The sequence below is a fragment of the Gymnogyps californianus genome, chromosome 2 (genome assembly GCF_018139145.2).
Source record: "Gymnogyps californianus isolate 813 chromosome 2, ASM1813914v2, whole genome shotgun sequence".
NCBI lineage: Eukaryota > Metazoa > Chordata > Aves > Accipitriformes > Cathartidae > Gymnogyps > Gymnogyps californianus.
Window position 1 is genome coordinate 166626452 of NC_059472.1, and position 18618 is coordinate 166645069.

Consider the following 18618-nt stretch of genomic DNA (forward strand, 5'->3'; position numbering starts at 1 on the left):
CCAGCCCCCCCCCTCAGTCAAGCACAGTGGGCAGAAGCAAGCCAGACCCCAGGAAACAAACCCCAGCAGAGGTGGAAATACCTGCCCAAAGGTTCCCCAAGGAACCCCTCTCAAACCATCACCCCCCTCCTTCTTGAGCCCCTCTCCCCAACAAATATCTTTTTAATCCCTGCTGCAAGAGCGTGAAAAACAGATTTGGGATTAGCCTGCAGATGGGGGAAAATGAGGTGGGGTGGGTATGGCTTCACTGCTTTTAAATCCCCCACCCTCAGCATCCCCCTCCCCATCTCCCCCCCTCCCCATCTCCCCCCTCCCCGCATGCACTGCCTAACTGGAGGCATGTGTCGCCTGTGAGCTGGAGGGAAAGGGGTTGGGACAGGGGGGGACGGGGACGGGGGGGGGGGGGGGGGGGGGGGGGGGGGTGTATGTGTGGGATGGGGTGGGAGGGATGCAGGACTGACCCCGTGCTTCCCAGCCCGTCGGTCACAGGCTGGATACGACCAACCAATGGGGTCCCGGCCGGGGGGGTGCTTTTATACCTGCCTCGCTCCCCCCGTAGCCGCCGAGATCCGCCGGGGCTGGCAGGGAGAGGCAGAGAGTTTGTAAGGAGGAGGAGGAGGAGGAGGAGGAGGAGGAGGAGGAGGAGGAGGAGGAGGAGGAAAAGATTGCATCAAGAGCCGAACTTCCCCCCCCCCCCTTACAGGAAGCCCTACTCTACCTTAGCCTTGGAAAGAGCCCCTTTTCATAAAATTAGCTGAAGGCACCTATTCACAGCCATGGGGCTGTGAAAAAAAAAAAAAAAAAAAGGCAAGCAACAAACCGACTGTAGAGCTTGGGGTTTTTTTTTCTCTCTCTCTCTTCTTTTTTTTTTTCTTCGCTCCAAAAAATAAAACAGAAATGCACACAGCTCCACTCGGCGAAAACTTGATGTTTTTACCGTCTGCTCTCTGATAGATCTAGAGAGCAGGTTGGCTTTTTTTTTTTCTTTTCCCTTCCTTGCCGCCGTTCAGCTCCTTCTAAATATCCGCTGCTTCTGCAAGGAAAGGGGGGAAAAAAAAAAAAAAAAAGAAAACGAAAACGAAAAAGAAACCCAAACCACCACGACTTGATTTCCACAGTTCCCCCAATGAGTCAGCCCGAAGCGCAGAGCCGTGTGTCTGCCTGTGTGTGTGCTTCCCCGCGTGTTGCATCCTTGTCATGATTTCTAGCCCCCTCCCCTCCTCGGTTCTCCTCCCACGTCGAAAAAATGATAAGGGGACGGTTGCCGGAGCCTGCTTTCGGCTCTTAAATAAAACCCCCAACAGCCTGGCTTGGGGGGGGCGGGGGGGGGAAGCTTTTAATTTTTTTCTTTTTTTTTTTAATTTTTTTTTTTTCCCCCTCGTAGTTTTATGAATGAAATCGCCCGGCTGAGCAGGGAGTAACATCCTTGCCCTGAAACTCCGAAAAGCTAGTGAAATCCAGGCGGGGAGAGGGGGAGGCGGCAGTGCGATGGGCTCCGGGCTCCGGGCTGCGGCGGCGGCTCAGCCCCGGCGGGGCGGGGGGCAGCGCTCACCCCCCCCCTCCCCGGGCGGTCCTGACCGAGCCCCGGGAGGCTGCAAGCTCCTCTCCCCGGCTTTCGAGAGGCTCCTCCTGGGCACGGGACGGAGGACTCTGTGCCCATGCGGGTGCGCGAGTGGAAAAAAAAAAAAATTAAAAAAAAATAAAAAATAAAAAATAAAAAAAAACCCTACCCAAACCCGAGGATTTCAGAACGTTTCGCGGAGTAAGTGAAAAGCGTTTTTGCCGCGGGGTAAAAAAAAAAAAAATCTAAAACAAACTACTTAAAGAGGGTGGCGGGGAGGGGGAGCGATCTTTCAGCCCCACGCTTTCATGCTGCACTCAATCGGCTTTTTGAAACTGCAGATCCTTTGAGACAGAGAGGGAGAGAGAAGCAAAAATCCCTATTTGTAACTAAAACACACTGCAACCTGGAAGGCTGGCAGAATAAACCTATTGTGGAACCGAAACGCGCCGGGATATACAAGCAAAAATCCCCCAGAGTACCACTGTTTGCGAAAAGGTAATTGCTAACTGAAAATATTTCCAAGTTTTCGCTTTTTTTAACTTTCGACTTTGCGATTTGTTTGCATACCGAAAAGAGAAGACGAAAAGAAAAGCTTTTTTCTTTTTTTTTTTTCCCTTCCCCTCCAACCCCTCTGAAACCTAAAAGATAAAATTACTGGATCTAAAAATAAAGCAGTGGTTAAAAGCCTCCCCCACCCTCTCCAATCTCCCACCCCTTCCACCCCTCTCTCGCCTTCTCCCTCCCTCCCTCCCTCCCTCCCTCTCTCTCTCCCTCTTTCTGTGTGTTTGCGTTTGACAAAGAAATTATTTGAACTTCCCACTGCCTCATAAAAAGGAAACAGAAGAGCAGTTTTGACATATGGATGTGATTTTTTCTGCTCTGAGACAGATGCACACGGAAAACAAACAGCACCAGGGGCTGCAGCTCTGAAGGGAGCGAAGTTGCTCCGCTTCACATGGGCTCCTCGGCTGCATTTAGGGAGCTGCCCAGATCTCCAGCCATGAGAAAACGAAGCAAAGGACCGAGGTTTCTTGTCATGTGCCTTTCTGGCTAAAACTGTGGAAACAAACAAACAATCAAACAAACACAAATTCTGGAGGGGGGGGGGGGGCGGGAGGGAAGGAGAAGGAGAAATCATCTACAACCGGAGCGCTGGAAGACCTCTCGTCCTCCTACTTCCCTGAGCGAGCTTGGATGCTGGAAGAAGCCTCTTGGATATGGGATCATATCTGGTTTATCACAGTCTGGGTTTGATCCTCTGCTGCTCCGTCTTGAGTTCAGTCTACGCTCTGGTGAGTCCCTCAATCTTTTCCCTTCGCATTCTTGAACGATCTGCGCGGCTGTTTCCTTGATGAGTAATTTACTGTATCAAGGATTTAGAAGGCAGAGCGCTGGGTTTGTTGGTTTTGGGTTTGGTTTTTTTTTTTTTTGTTTTTTTTTTTTTTGCAGCCCAGTGGCTTATTTCGCTGGCAGATAGTGTGTGCAGTTGGTCTCCGAGTTGCTGCATCAGATGAAATTAAAATGTCTGTGCTTCCCGAAGAGTTTGAATCACTTTTAAACCCCTCCGGACAGGAACGCGTGCAGTTTGACAGGGGTCTGGGGAAAGCATTTTGGGGGATAATTTAAAAGACACCGATGGGTAAAGTGCAAGTTTTTCTTTTTCTTTTTTTTTATCCACCCCCCTCCCCAAGATGACAAATTTAATTTTAATTTAATCTTCTTAATCTGCAAATCTGCTTAATCTCAGTGAAACAGTGCCTTCCTCTTTGGGATTCAATTTGGAGAGGACCTTAGAGTGCAGGGCTTGCAGACAGTTTACACTCAGGAGCATGAAAGTAGTATTAACCCTTTGCTCCCTGGCACGGTTTTCACCTGTTCCTGCACACATCGAGGCAGAATATCTTTACAGAGGTAGCAAAAAGGGCTAAAGGCTGTCAAAACTGCCTTGGAGGTGGTGATGGGGAATGGGCTAAGATCTACAGACCCCCTTCTGCAGCCCCAAGTGGTCTCCAAAGCCCTTCTGCAGAAGTGAAGGGAAATGTCATACAGAATATCGGCCACCAGATATTAACCCACTGATGGGCATGCTGCTTTGACACGTGCTTTCCTTGCTTTCTCCATCCCTGGAATCACCACTACTGCTACCATTTCTCAATGCCTTCTGGCGTAGGAAGGGGCACGACCACCACCTAAAGCGGTGTCTGCTTTCCATGAGGGATGGAGATGTGTTTGAAAGGGAGTGGGCTCACCCTGACCCTGGCTCCAGCCAGGTCCTCCCTGACCCTCCGGGAACCATCACCCTCAGCCCTGTCCCCTGGGTTTGGCAGGGACTGCTTGGGACCTTGTGCAGGGCTGGTAGGGGTGGGTATTTCCCTGACGTGTCCAGCATCGTGCTGGAGGGAAACATCTCATCAATAAATGAGAAGAAACAGTCCCTCGGAAAACAATCATTGTTGCAGTCCATCCCTGTCCTGCTCTGTCTCTAAGCACAAATAAACCTTTCAAAAGCCAAAGAAAACTGGGGAAATTGGGAGGACCACTCGTAGGTTTGTTGAGGTTTTAGTGACGGTTGAGGTTTCTCCCCTGTTCTGGAGCTGGATTAGCATCTCCGTGACCGTATCTGACTTTGGGGCCATATCATGACAGGCTAGGTCCTGTAGCACCTGCTACCCCCCACCTCCACAGCCCTGCTGCCGCTGAAGTCAGCACCAAAATTCCCGCTAGCTTTGGGGTCTCTGTGGGTACCGGTGAAAATCAGGTTCGTGAAACAGCCAGATTGGAGCTCGGCGAACTTCAGGACCCAGAAAAGACAGGCGAGGCTGCACAGTGCATCTCCAGTCCCATTCCCGGTTTACTCCCCTCTCCCAGTACGTCCCAGTACCTCCAGAAGGTGCAGAGGACCAGCCAGTGAACCAAGGGTCAGCTGTCTCATGTTCCCGGTGGCTATTTTATTTTTTATACCCCCGTCACAACAGACACTTTCCGATCACAAGCGATTTGCTCAGCAGCGCTGGTAGGTGACAGGGGCTCATGGCTGGAGCAGCTGAGCGTGCCCCGTGCACCGGCTCAGGGCGAGCTGGACCTGGGCATAAATCAGGAATAGCTCTGCCAGAGTCACAGAGGGGCAAGAAAGCAGGGAAATTTGCTGGGAAGGGCTATGTGAGAAATGCACAAGAGTATTTATTTGCTCTGTTGCGTTTCCAAAAGCCTGATCCCCTCCTGTACTGATTTAGGGTCCTGCCGCTAGAAACCCCATTTGGGTTAATTAGGCCCAGGCTGAAGTTCATGTTTCAGACACATCCCTTGCTTTTCAAACCCAGTACTTAGAGCTGAAGGAGTTGCCAGAAGGTTTGAAAAGTTGTCCTGACAATTTAGGGGCTGCAGAGATGTTGTGTGTCCCTTCTGGCATCCACTTAGGCAGAATAAGAAGGTCTGCCCCATGTCATCCCACTGTACAACAATTTGCGAGGCAGGGAACAACTTGCTGGGTGCCGAGAGCCTGATTTTTTTTTGGTGTTGTTGTTTGTTTCCCAAACTAACTTGATTTTTAAATGAACTTTAAAAACACGGAATGGTACTGACTGTATGTTTCAGCACAGTGATGTCTTGGTAGCTACACTATAAGAAGGGTCGTATATACACTTGATATTTGGCTAGCGGGTCTGAGGGTGTTTTATGTGCTGCTATCAATAGAAGTCACCAAGTGCCTCTCTCCTAGAAGAAGCAAGCAAAAATCAATGAGAGTATCTGCAGAAGGATGGGGATGCAAGTACTTAATTTAAAGACAGGCTCCCTGGCAGCTTTGGGCTAAGCTAAAAGTGGTACCCGATCGTTCACTCCCCCAGCAGAGCAGAGCAAAGCTCTGTTGTGGGGTTTGAGTCAGGAGGATTCCCGCAGACTAAGGCAGCTGACCACTCAGAGTTTCAGGGCACAATTCATCTGTCTGAGGCTGGAAGACTTGAATCTTGAGAGCCGTGGCTCTAATTGCTGGGCTCTTTGCAGCTCGGTCACTTCGCATCTGAGAGTCAATGATGCCGAGATCGGGTAGAGCACGATGCATCCTAAATCTGAAGCTGTCACTCCCGTTATGCCTTTTGTCAGCCAGCAGAGATGATAGTAAAGGCACTTTTTGATGCAAGAGTGCTGAAGCAGGGATGGGAAATTGTTTCTCGGATTGCCTGTGGCACTGGTACATCATGGGGCAGGACACTGGCAGCTGAATCACTTCTCCGCAGCGTGCGGGCTGCATGTCCCCGCATTAACTGTAAACCAGGGTGGGAAATTCGGCACACAGAAAAATGTTACAGGAGTGAGTCCTCTCAGAGTTAAAAGTGTCTGTGCAGAAATCGTGCCCCCCCCCAAGAGCCTGCAGCCACACAAAATCCACAGCGAGATCAGCATCCCTCCCCTGAGCTTTTGCCCTGAGCTGAGAGGGAGAGATGGCTGTCTTCAATGTGGGGTAAAGTCTTGGGTGAAGCTCTGCTCTCCTCCAACTCCTCTGGCAATCCAGAGGAGTCGTCCCCCAGCATTTCCCCGGGAATATCATGATTAACACCTGCCTAAACAGCGAGGGGAATTTTGCTTGTCGATTGAGCGCTTTGTGCCTGAAATCTGGCAGGGTGAGGGGGTAAATTTGGGTTAATTCTGCTATTTGGTCCAAGGGCCAGGGAAGCAAGATTGGCCTGAGCCAGATAGATAGCCTGCAAACATGGGCTTGAAAAGAAGATGTGTGCAAAAGGAGCTTTAAAGGTAGGGTCCAACATCAGCCGAGCATGGGAGAAGTTAAGATGTAGACACTATGATTTTATCTGAAAGGCGCTGCCAGAGCTCCTTGCAGAAAAACCTCCCTGTGTCCCACTCCCAGCCGAAAGCCCCATGGTTTGCTGTGCCGACCCCTTCGGCTTTCACTTTGTTTCCTTCTTTGCCAGTCTCAGTCCGGCAGCCCCCAACCCAGTTGTCACTGGAAGAGATATTCTGCATAATAATAATAATAATATTATAATAATAGTAATAACAATAATAAGCTACCAGCCTTCTGCAGGGCTTTGGACAAGAATAGCTCCATTTTGGGAAACGGGTATCAGCCCGAGCTGGCTGCAGTCGGCTGAGCTCAGGGAAGCAGGTCCATGGGGGGTGTGAAATGGGTAGCAAAAGGGAGCCCCGCTTTACCGCGGGGGTCTTGCCTTTCGGCAGCGCTCGGTGCCTGGCAGAAGGTGCTGCACGTTAGGGGGATGCATTTTGGCAGCAGAACGGTCTCGACCCCTTTCTGTTTGCTGCAGCCTGTGGTTCCCCAGCCCTGGCCCCACTCAGGCTGCTTGGGCAATGCTGAAGCTTGCCTCTGGTTTTGCAGAGAGGCTGTAGCACTCCCCCAGAAATTCAAGGGGTGTCAGGAAGGGATTTGGAGCCCTTTCTTGCAGGCATAACCCAAAACAGGGACAAGCTCGGCCAGGTCACCTGCAGAAAGGTCCCAGCCCCTATTCCCAAGGGAGCTGCATCCACACCAGCATTGGTGTTAATCTCTGGTAGGAAGGTCCGGTATAAACCAGAAAGTTCACACCAGAGCGATACTCAGGTCAGCAACTAGCCAAGACCCCGGTGCTCAGGCAGCAAAGCAGCTGGATTAAGGAGGTGCTGGTCGGTGTATTGCTCTTTGACTTGTTTCTTGTTGTTCCTCTGATCAGACCCACATCTTCATAAATCGGGAAAAGGGAAGGATTTGAACTTGAATAATTCATAGCTGGAAGGGAAAGATAATCATATTCTGCCTCAGAATACAGCCCATAATAAAAAGAATAATAATAATAAAATAATCCTATATCGAGATCCTGCAAATCCCGACTAGCTGTCTAACTTCATTAAATAAAGTCAGGCTCCAAGTGCAAGGAAACAATGTCTGAAATGTTCTTTTCTCCACACACGCTTGGGAGCGTGCCCATCCCTGCCCCATGTATTTATGAAAGATACGATTTTTGTTATTGTACTTCGGGATTAGCAGATATCCCTGGACTATAAAATACTCAACCGCAAAATATAAAGCAAACAAGCCTCCGTGTCAGGGTAATGCATGGGCTGTGATTTCATCCCATGCAAGCCAAAAAAAGTTCAGCTGCCTGGTGGCAAGTCTGACCTGAGCAGGCTGGGTTTGGTGTGAGCTCCTTGCATCGGGAAGAGGAAAAGCAACAGGGCAACTGTGCACACAGGGGGGTCAAGGCTGGAGGAAATGAAATCCGAGGTGTGCTTTTCAGGTCCAGGCAGTTGTTGTTTGGTTTCTGGCCTCCTAGAAATAGCCCCGGAGTGATGCTTTGAGATCAGTGGGATTATTCCGGCTAGGGCGGTGTGTCTGCAGTCCCTGCGAGGGGTACCCCCAGCCCAGACAGCTCAAGCAGAGACAGCTGCTGCCCCTGCCACCGCCGCCCTGCGCTCCCATCTCCCTTTGAAAAACGATGCTGAGAGTGTGAGAGTTGTCCCACAGTTGTGTGTCTCCTATCGTCTCCTTTCCTGGGCTGGGTGTACTGATAAGGGACTCTCCTAGGGTGTAAAGATGCTGGCTGGAGGGTTTCCCTCTTCTTGGGAAATGCACCGCTCAGCCCCTCGATCAAATTCAATTGAAATCAGTCCCTGGTTTGCAAAGTGATTTGGGGCACAGACACCACGCTCATCACACTGAAACCCCTAAATCGCAGGTATTAGCGGGCAGCCTCCAGCCAAGCAGTGTGGGGTGAGGTGGTAAAGCACCTCTCCTGGCATCGGGTTATAGGGCTGGGGAAATTCTGCTCCCTGGAGCCGGTGACAGAGCTATGGCTCCAGCTAAACCCTGCAGTCGTCGAATTTTCTTTGTGCCTAAAGACCAGGAGGAGGGAATAGCAGAGCCAGACTACGGCTGCCTCCGACTCAAACCCCTTCCAGGAACTGGCCCTCATTGCTGCTGAGCAGCTCCATCCTCATCCTGCACCACTGGGAGAGGACGATGAAGTCCGGCGTGTATTTAGGTACTCACCAGACTGTGCAGCTCTCCGACCCCACGGCTGTCGCTGGGCTCGTCTCAGCCTTTTAAGCTCTGATCCCTCCAAACCCCCTCACCCTCTGGCACTGTCCAGACCAAAGCGAGAAGCCAGCAGAGATCCCCCACCCTTTTAGATGGGCTGTTTCTCTGCAAAAGGGCAAGCGTAGAGAGGTTTCTCTGTCTGCTCAGCTCCTGCTCTAAGTGAAATTTTAGCGTCTCTCAATTAGTAACCATTAGAACAAAAAAAAAAAACCAAAGAAAATGCAAGCCCTGACCAAAAGAAAGAACTCAACAGGATCAGCCTGTGTTAAAGATTAGACCCTATCAAAGATATTTTGCCCTGACATGGAGAATTTGCTTTCTCCCTCTGCATCCACTGGGCGGTTATAATATCATTTGGCTATCTCGACCCATAACACCTCAAACTTCAGCTGGCCTTGCAAGAGCTGCTGAACTAAAGATGATCTTTGTGTTGCACCTTCCACGATGTGACAATAAACAAATTACCCTTGGGGCTGAAACTCAGCCAGCAGAGTACCTGCTGGGTCAGACTGAGCTTGGCTGTCTTGTGTCATGGGAAGAAAACACCCAAACTCTTGCTTGATGTACCTGGCTTGGCATTAATCCCTTTATTTCCACTGAGGGCAGGCTGACCCTTGCCAGTGATTAGAGGGGCTCTGTGTTTTAGGGTTTTCCTTTCCCTTCGGAGGCTCAGCTTGGACTGACTTCCAGAAACCTCATTTTCAAGAAAGGAAAATTTTGGACTGACAGCATCCTCTTAACAGATCGTACTTTGATTGTCCTGCAACACAAATCCCTCTGACAGCATTCAGGTGAGGGTTCAGTTGTTGAAATCTTCTGCAAGGCTGGCCTGTCTTTCTGGCCATGTGTTTTTCCTTTAACCAGCAAAGCAGAAAGTGGACTTCTCTGCCCCTTTTCTCTCTTACTCCTCCAGCATCCCTGGTTCAAGGCATTTCAGCAGCACAGGGATTGTGCTTCTGTCTCCCTTCTTCCCTCCTGACCGTGTGCACCCTTCCATGAGCTGATTCAACTCACTAAGCTTGCACGAAACTAACCCAAGATGGAAAAAAGAAAATAAATGTAGGAGGAGGTTTGTAGCTGGGTCAGTGAATGGCAGCTGCACAGCAAAGGCTTGGATAAATCCCCGAGACACGCGAGGGAGAGATTGTGTCACAGAGGTGGGGACAAGAAGGGATGAGTGGCCAGCAATGTGTGCAGGTTTGCCCTGACATCATGGTTGTACAGTCATGTTATGCTGGCATAAAGCCCCCCAAACCCTCTGCTTGACAGACCCACACCCCATCCCTGTTGTACCTCCCGCTCCTTGGCAATAAATACATGTATAACAATGTAAGCCACGGGGCTCAATGTGAGCTCAGTGTAGGCTCCGTGCTACCTCTGAACCTCCCCTCCATCAGCCACACCATCTGATCATTAGCACACTTCTTGGCAGAGTTTTCATCTGAGCAGATGAGTCCTGCAGGTAGTGCCAAGCGGTGGTGCAGGATAACACAGGTCAGGGATATTGGATATGACTACATTCTTGGTTTTGGGGGGGAAAAATGAGTTTAGGCTTGTAGACATGAGGTGCGCTGTGGCCACCTGGTTTCAGGGCCAGAGGACAGGACCCAGCCCTTGTGTTTAGCAGTACAGACATAAACAGGGACTTCCAAGACTGGCCTGGACAAGCTGAGATACAGCACAGTTGGTACCTACTTACCTGCTCTCTGGTCTGTTGCTTGCAGGGACAGTGAAATGGTCAAGCCAAACCATTCCCACCACGTCCAAGTTGAGGAAGGTGTTGAGCCGGGCAGGACTAGGCAACACAGCCGTCCTGTCCTAGCCCACCTCTCTGACCCTATCAAAGTGCAGAACAAATGAACCCTCAAAGTCCAAAGGTGTTTCGTGTCTTTGAGTCTTTCCACTGTAACGACCTCGAGTATCAGCCGTCTGTCAGATAAGGGCAGCTCATCAAAAGGAGTCTTGGCCTCTCGAAAAAGACCTCCTCCTAGATCCGTGTCTGGGGCAAGGGCTGGGGACAGGAGTTGCTGTCTCAGCACGCAAGGCAGGCTGGTTGTCTCATTTTTCACATGGCTGCCCTGTTGCTAATCAGGGTTGCTCGATGTTATCTTTACTTCTGTCTCCCTTCCCCTCTCTCCAAGCATTTCAGTGTATTTATCTGCTTGGTCTTGCCACACTGAGAGCAAGTAGCAGCCTCAATTGCATCTGTAAAAGCAGGTTTGAATGGCGCTGGGTGTACTTAGAAAACCTTCTCTTCCCTTCACTGAACTTTGGCTTGGGACCTTAATGGTTTTTTTCTGTATGTTTTAACAGAAAAGTGAGTGGTATGCAAAACCTATCTCATGCTTGCCGCAGGTTAAGGGATGAGGTGCTTTGTAAGGAGCAGCAGATGGGGACTACCACTTCCCGGGCACGTAGCAGAGGACAAAAGATCAATTAACTAAGACTCAGTGGGGCTTTGGGGGACTCTGCCGCTCTTTAGGACTACTAGTAAGTAATTTAATCATCATCTTATTGCCTTGATTTATTCACCTGGTTTATATGCCTTGAGCACTCAAGCATCCTAGGAGAGCCCGAGGCCCATCCTGTACACTAACCACAGGAATGGTGCTGGTAGCAGATACAGAGTGGGACATTTCTTAGCTCAGGAGGAAAAGGAGGGTTTCAGAAGCTGGAAGCACCCTAGCCCTACTCTGCCCAGGAAGGTTGGGACTGCTGGACCCGGGAGCATTGTTTGAACCTGATTTTGTTCACATTTTCCTGCACTGTGCTGTTCCCCTGCTCCATCTCCCCATCGTGATGACAGCCTGCTCTGTCATTTCTGTCACTGTCTTTGGCCTTTCTTTCACAAGGCTAGGGAGAAAGAGACCAACATTTTTGACCAACCTGGAAGGCACATGGGCTGCATTCAGACCACTGCCTGTAGGCACACGGAAGCCCACCAAAAGGCAAGGCTGACTCTGGCTCACGCACAGGCTCACTTGCACCCCGACCGTGTTACTGCCGTTTCCCTTACTCACAAGACCTGAGAATGGTCTCTAACCCACTTTAGTTAGTGACACAGTGGGGCCAGGGGCTCCTGAGGCTGCTCAGCCGTAGGAAACGGTAGGTTAACCTGCAGAGTAATTAATTCATTGATCTTGTGAATTAAAACATGTTAGACAATGCCTGATCTCCTCCAGGAGCAAATAGCCAGTAGCCTCTTTTGTTTTGCAAAGATACAAACCAAATTCCAAAATTCAGTGAAACCACTGGACTGATTTCCATGAACTTCACATGCTGTTTCCACCTATCCCGCTTTTATTGCCTAAACCCCTGCCTCACCTCAACGTTACCTTGACTTTCTTCTCGCCTCCTACATCCCAAACCACTTCTCCTTTCAGACATTGAGCAATCAGAGCTAAAGTAGCTTTGCGACACCGGCTATGGCGAGTGATTGCAAGGAAATGACCTGTTTCTCCTGGCTGCACTCGAAGAGTAAGATCAATAAGGCGACATTACATAGCGTATCTATTTCATGGTTAGCAATTTCACTCAGCTCAGTAAAAATATAGAAAAAAAAATTAAAATACAAGTGGGAGGGAGCTGATCAGAGGTGGGACTTCTAAGAGATGACCAACATATAGAGCTTCAAAAGCTAGAATTGCTGGCTTATCAAGAGCCATCAGCTTATGAAGCCTTTTAACCTCTCAGAGTTAATATCCCTGAAGTTTTCTCTGAGGTTTTGTTTTCTTCCAGTGCCCTCGAGGTTACCCTCACTGAATTGCTTGCTCTAAAATGGCCTCTTCAGTAAGGAGAGGAGATCAGGAGCTGAGATTTAGCTATCCCATTGACTTTCTGTGTGCTTTCAGGCATTTCTTGCTCTGCGTGTGCAGCAAAGGCACAGAAGACTTGTGGGGAGTGAACGTGGACTCTGTGCATTTGGAAACGTGGTTTACTTTTATTGTTCTTCCTAGAAAAGGATAAAAGAGAGATGACTCTATAGGCACTGAGGTGGAAACATTTTCCCAGCCTAAACAGCCATGGTTACTAAAACACACACCAGTAGGTGGTCAGAGGGTCTGATGCAGACGTGGCTTATTTTTGCTTGTGCTAAATTACCAGGACTGTTTACCCAGGCTAGCCAGTGGATGGGGCCAAAGCAGGACAGGGCTGATTTCCCTTGCTTGGCTTTAGATGTCAGCAATGGGTGCTCGTGCATCTCGGAGCTGCCCCATATCCTCAAGGGACCTCCTCAGCTGCAGAGCATCCCACCACAGATCATCTGCGACTGCACCCCACAGAACCTGGGTGGGCCTCGAGGTCTTATTTCCTCAGCTGACAAAGACACAGGGTTTGGTACAAAACTGTTATGTATGTGTGTATACACAAGTGAGCGTGCGGGTAGAACTGTACAGCTCTGACTCACGCCATAGCATTGTTAAACAGTCTCGGATCCCACCATATGATCCCACTGCAGAGTACCAGCTTCATCCCCAATTCATTTCCCACCATGACTGGTGTTTCTCCATCAGCCTTTCACCACCACAATGAAGCATGTTTGTTGTTTTTTTTCATTCCTGGGATCAGATTTTCTCTGTGATTTGCCTTAACCTCATCACAGAAACCACAAAGCTCAAGGGGCCAGAGCCTTCTGCTGGCGTAAATCAGTGGTGTTCCTGTGGAGTGCAGAAGGGCCAAGAGAATCTCATCTGATGTCAATCAGTGTCACTGCAGGGAAATAAGGAAAGAGCCAGAGGGTAAATTGGAGAAGCCCAACTGGCACATGCTGGTCCTGGTCTCCTGGCCCTGGGTTGCATCTGGACGGGAAGGAAGAGGATTCTGCAAATTGAGAGATCTGGGTCGGATGACAAGCCCCCAGTTTCCAGATGCTTCTCCAAACCATGTTCAGCCATGCTTCAGTAGCTTCTTTTGTGGCTGGCTGCCTTGTGCAACGAATGTCTTCTTGAAAGCATTTAAACAAGAGCAATTTTGGGGGGGGGGATCTGAAAGGGGGGAGTGTCGCTCTTGTTTCTGGCTATGGTGGCGGTGGGGAAGGATGATAAGCATGCGGGCAGGCTGGATTTTTCAAACCACAGGACAGGGCTGAATTCAGCTGTGGATTTGGGTCCATTCTTAAAGGTTGCCAAATCATGATGTCTGAATCTCTGAGATATGAGCAAATTTAGCATCAGTGTTCAAAGCAGACTGTGCAATAGATGATTGCTTTTTCTTCTCTCCTACCCAAATTTTTATATTGATTTTGCCCTTGCATCCCTTGGTGTCATTGACAATGTCGGTGTGATCAACAAATTGAGCTTTAAGTGCCTTTTGCACATATTTTGTAGAACTGGAAGTGGGAAATCAGGCCATTCAAAGTTACAGCTAGTGTGTCCTCCTAATTTACTCTGTCATCAGCAAAAGATGACTCAGTTTTATAGAGGAGCAGGGGGAGGGGAGAGTGCTTCAGCTGGTGAAAATGGAACAGAGTCAGCCCTTGTTTTGCACCCAGGTAAGGATCCGGCCCTGGTTCTGTGCCAACAAGTCTGAACACAAAGAGAATCTCCATAGAGGTCAATGCGGGCATGTGCTTGGCTGACCTGACTCAGCACTTCCTAGGGCGATAAGGGCTCTGAGTTACCCAGATAAGCAGAACAATGGCCAAGCCAAAGGGTGAACTGACTGCCATCCCATGAACAGAGCTGCGTGGAGGAGAGGCCTGAGGTGGAGTAGGAGCAGACAGCCCAAGTGGATCCCTGTGTCCTTCCATTTGCCAGTTTTCCTGTTTCTGCTGACACGGAGGTGAATCACCCATCCCTCCTGTAATTGCAATGCAGCCAAATCTGCTGCGTAATAGCCGTCAGCTTTGTCACTGGGAGCACGTATGGGTGAGGGTCCATAGGGTGTGCGCAGAGACCTAGCAGACATGGGCATGCAACTCCTTTCCCAGCCAGGTGCCTAACTCCCTTCTACTCTGCTGACAGTGCCAGCCTTCATTATCAGCACTGTTAGTCCTCCAGAAGAACCAATTAAGTGTTGTCTCACTGCTGTGGCAGTAGCTTTTGCTTCTTTTCTGGATTTCTTTATTCATCACTTTCTGCTTTACCTCTTGGTGGCACCATTGTTCCTTACCCTACTGCTGGCCCCAATCGTAGAATCATAGAATGGTTTGGGTTGGAAGGGACCTTAAAGATCATCTAGTTCGAACCTCTCTGCCATAGGCAAGGACACCTTCCACTAGACCAGGTTGCTCCAAGCCCCATCCAACCTGGCCTTGAACACTTCCAGGGAGGGGACATCCACTACCTCTCTGGGCAACCTGTGCCAGTGCCTCACCACCCTCACAGTAAAGAATTTCCTCCTAATACCTAATCTAAATCTCCCCTCTTTCAGTTTAAAACCATTACCCCTTGTCCTATCACTACAGGCCCTACTAAAAAGTCTGTCCCCATCTTTCTTGTAGGCCCCCTTTAGGTACTGGAAGGCTGCTATAAGATCTCCCCGGAGCCTTCTTTTCTCCAGGCTGAACAACCCCAACTCTCTCAGCCTTTCCTCACAGGAGAGGTGCTCCAGCCCCTTGATCATCTTCGTGGCCTCCTCTGGACCCGCTCCAACAGGTCCATGTCTTTCCTGTGCTGAGGACCCCAGAGCTGGATGCAGTACTGCAGGGAGGGTCTCACCAGAGCGGAGCAGAGGGGCAGAATCCCCTCCCTCGACCTGCTGTCCATGCTTCTTGTGCTGCAGCCCAGGATAGGGTTGGCTTTCTGGGCTGTGAGCGCACATTGCCGTCTCATGTCCAGTTTTTCATCCACCAGTACCCCCAAGTCCTTCTCGGCAGGGCTGCTCTCAATCCCTTCATCCCCCAGCCCGTATTGATACTGGGGGTTGCCCCGACCCATGTGCAGGACCTTGCAGTTGGCCTTGCTGAGCTTCATGAGGTTCACACAGGCCCATCTCTCAAGTCTATCAAGGTCCCTCTGGATGGCAGAGGGCAGATAAGCCCCCAGCTTTCAAAACAGACATCTAAAATGAAATGGAAGGGAAGAATACTCCATTGGGAAGTACCTTCTTAAGGTTCGGAGTTAACACCCTGTAGAAAGTGGACCAGGCAAAGATCTGTAGTTCATGCCTCCAAAAGCATCAGGTTGGGAAGCCCATGTTTCCCAGAAAGCCTGCAAGGCAATGCAAAGCAGAATGAATCGGGAAGAGAAGGCTGTTTGGCCCATAAAATCCCAGCATTTAGTGTCTCCTCTTCCAGCCTTGTTGCTGCAAGGTTGGGGAAAAGGAGTGTGACAGACACTGAAACAGGTCCCACACCTCCTACAAATCACCATAGAAACATGGTGCTCAAGAAGGCAAAGCTGGATATCTCTGGCTTGTTGGGATACAAAGAGGATGTTTCTAGTGAAGACAGGTCATGAGATGGCAGGAGATAAGACCATTTTGTGGAGAGTCCAAGGCCTTAGCTTAAAGTCTTGGGTTGGTATTTGAACCCTGGAACAGGGCAGGGGTATGTACAAGCGTACAGTGAGGGGACATGTCCCATCCCAAGGGCTGGCAGTTCTTTGATGGGGCAAGAGGTTCTTTTTGAACTGGGCAAGGGAGAGGAAACATTGAGGACCAGGGCTGTTCCTCCAATCCAGGGAGAAGGATGGACAAGAGAGGACAGATGAGACTTTGACACTGCCTAAAGAAGCACCAAGCTGACAGGGCTTTGCCTTTACTCATAAAAAATAAGCAGGCCAGGGATGAAGTGCTGTCCTGCAATTCTCCCTGCTGTTTTACTGCCAGCACGCTCCCTGGCATTGCTTTAGCTCTTACCAACCTGCACCACCCCAAATAATGCTTAGGCATATTTCAGGTGTACTGTGGGCTGTGGGAGGTGGCTTGGATGAGGCCACTCTGCTTTGGGAAAAAGATATTGTAGACATATGGATGTGGGCATGGTCAAAGGGGACAGAGAACAGTACCCAGCTGATTTATTTTCTCACACAGGATTAGCTGATGCTTGTGGTCCCGTGGGCAGGGATCCCACACTGCAGCAGGTCCCACTCCACGGGTGCCTGGCTGGATCCCTGCTACAGTCGCATCCAAGGCATTAACAGCCCCGAAACAGGGCTCTTTTGGGACTCCCACTCCTACCACCCCTGGAGCATGGGGATGCTTCTGTCCCCACAGGAAGATGCATGGATGCCCCATTGCAATGTGCTCCAGGGTTGATTTGGCCTCTTGCAATGGGTCGCAGCCTGTGCTTTTCGCTCCGGGGACCTTCCTCTTCCCTCCCCTCCATCTCCCGCCAAGGCATGCACAGCCACCGCAGCTTTGCTCCCTGTCGTGCCTTCCCCTGTGGCTCTGAGGCCATGGCTGCCCTCAGCTCCAGGTGAGCAGCGTGTCAAGCCCTCCAGTGTCTCCCCTCCATGCCCAGCAAAAGGAGGAGACGAGGGGGATGCCAGAGCTGACTGGCTGGAGCTGGGAGGACGTCATGCCCCAGAGCTGCCTGCACCGCACTGAGGGCTTAATGTGCCGTAATCACAGAGCTGGCCTTGTTGTAACGGCACCCCGACCATGCACGGCTCCCGGCCGCCGCTGGCAGCTCCCGCGCTCCCTGCCCACGGTTGCTGCCGGGTGGTTTTTTTGGAACGGATCCCCCCCCTCCCATTCCCCGAGCAAAGGGAGAGGGGGTCTGCAGGGAGGAGAGGAGAGAGCGGGGAGTGGGATGGTGTCCCGTCTCAGCCACTGATGGTGCCGACCCTATCGGGTTGTGAATCAGGACATTAATCAGTGTTATGGGGCTTGGGACGGGTCAGATACCTGTGGTTTGAGGCGTGCTGGCAGGGCTCGGCATCGCCGGAGTCATAATACCACACACTGCTCATGAAAGAGCAGAGCTGCGACGTTCCAGGAGGCATGGTGCCGGGAGGGACGGGGGACGGGCTGGGGAGGTGGCTGCTGATGGGGGCGGGAAAGGAAAGGCAAAGGGAAGAAGGGAAAAAACAGAAAGAAAGAAAGAAAGAGAGTAAGTGAGAGAGAGAAAGAAAAGAGAGAGAGAGAAAGAAAGAGAGAGAGAAAAAGAAAGAAAAAAAAGAGAGAGAGAGAAAGAAAGAGAGAAAGAAAGAAAGAAAGAAAGAAAGAAGGAAAGAAAGAAAGAAAAAGAAAACCAACCAACCCTCTCCGTGGATTTCCTGGCTGCTCTGCCTACAGGAGTACAAGAGGAGAGGGCTGCCTGCTTTATAACCTGCCTGCTGAGCCTTTGCCTTGCCTCTTGCATCCTCTGTGCAGGGAGTTTGCTGCTCATCCCTTCCCACAAGCGCTGGCAAGAAAGTGGGGATATGACAGCATGAAAATTAATTACACCAACCAGGCAGGAGAAGTAGCAGAGGAGTGTGGGAAGGCAGGGCCCTAAAGGCTGGGCCAGGAGCTTGGGAGAGAAATAAATGGGATTCCTGTTCCTGGGAAGGGGGGACCAGAGGAGACAGGGCCCCTTCATTGTCCCTGTGATTGAGGCTGGTTTACTTTCCAAGGCAGCATGAAACAGGCTCTCAGCTGCATCTGGCTTTCAGATGATATTAGGTGTTATAAAGTCTAAGGAAGGCCATCAGGAGTTCAGGTTTGGGTCCACCCAGGCAGTTTGCAGAGCTTTCCATGCTGGTTTCTCCCTGCCCGTGACAGGATACCATGGGTGAACTCACAGGCTGGGAGAAGATCAGGGGATCTGCTATGGCAAGTCATATGAAGACAACGGTGTACCAGCCAGGGTGCAGCCACATCTAGAGACTGCCCTTGAAAAAGCATGCCATGGTCCCTTGTCTCAGAGCTCCCATCCACCCCTCCATCCTCCCAGTCCCTGACAACACAAGCAGGAGAGCTGGCCCAGCCGTGCCCAGCACAGGGCATCCCAGAGTGGGAAAGGGATCATAACACCACACTGCAAATGCACAAGGCTGGGGGAGTGGGTAGTGTAAGGAGAGAGAGGGCTCTGTGTTTGCAATCAAGACCTGAGCATGCTGTGAGGGATTTATGGGGACACCTT

The 18618-nt window shown here is 50.5% G+C and overlaps 1 protein-coding gene across 1 annotated transcript in view; it reads left to right on the forward strand.

The window, feature by feature from the left end:
* The first annotated feature begins 2758 nt into the window (after positions 1-2758).
* PTH1R (parathyroid hormone 1 receptor) overlaps positions 2759-18618 on the forward strand; it is a 123108-nt gene continuing 107248 nt past the window's right edge. The window contains exons 1-2 of the mRNA XM_050892771.1: positions 2759-2856; positions 15983-15985. Coding sequence (XP_050748728.1) covers positions 2782-2856; positions 15983-15985 — 78 coding nt within the window. The 5' untranslated portion in view covers positions 2759-2781. The remainder of the gene's footprint in view (positions 2857-15982; positions 15986-18618) is intronic.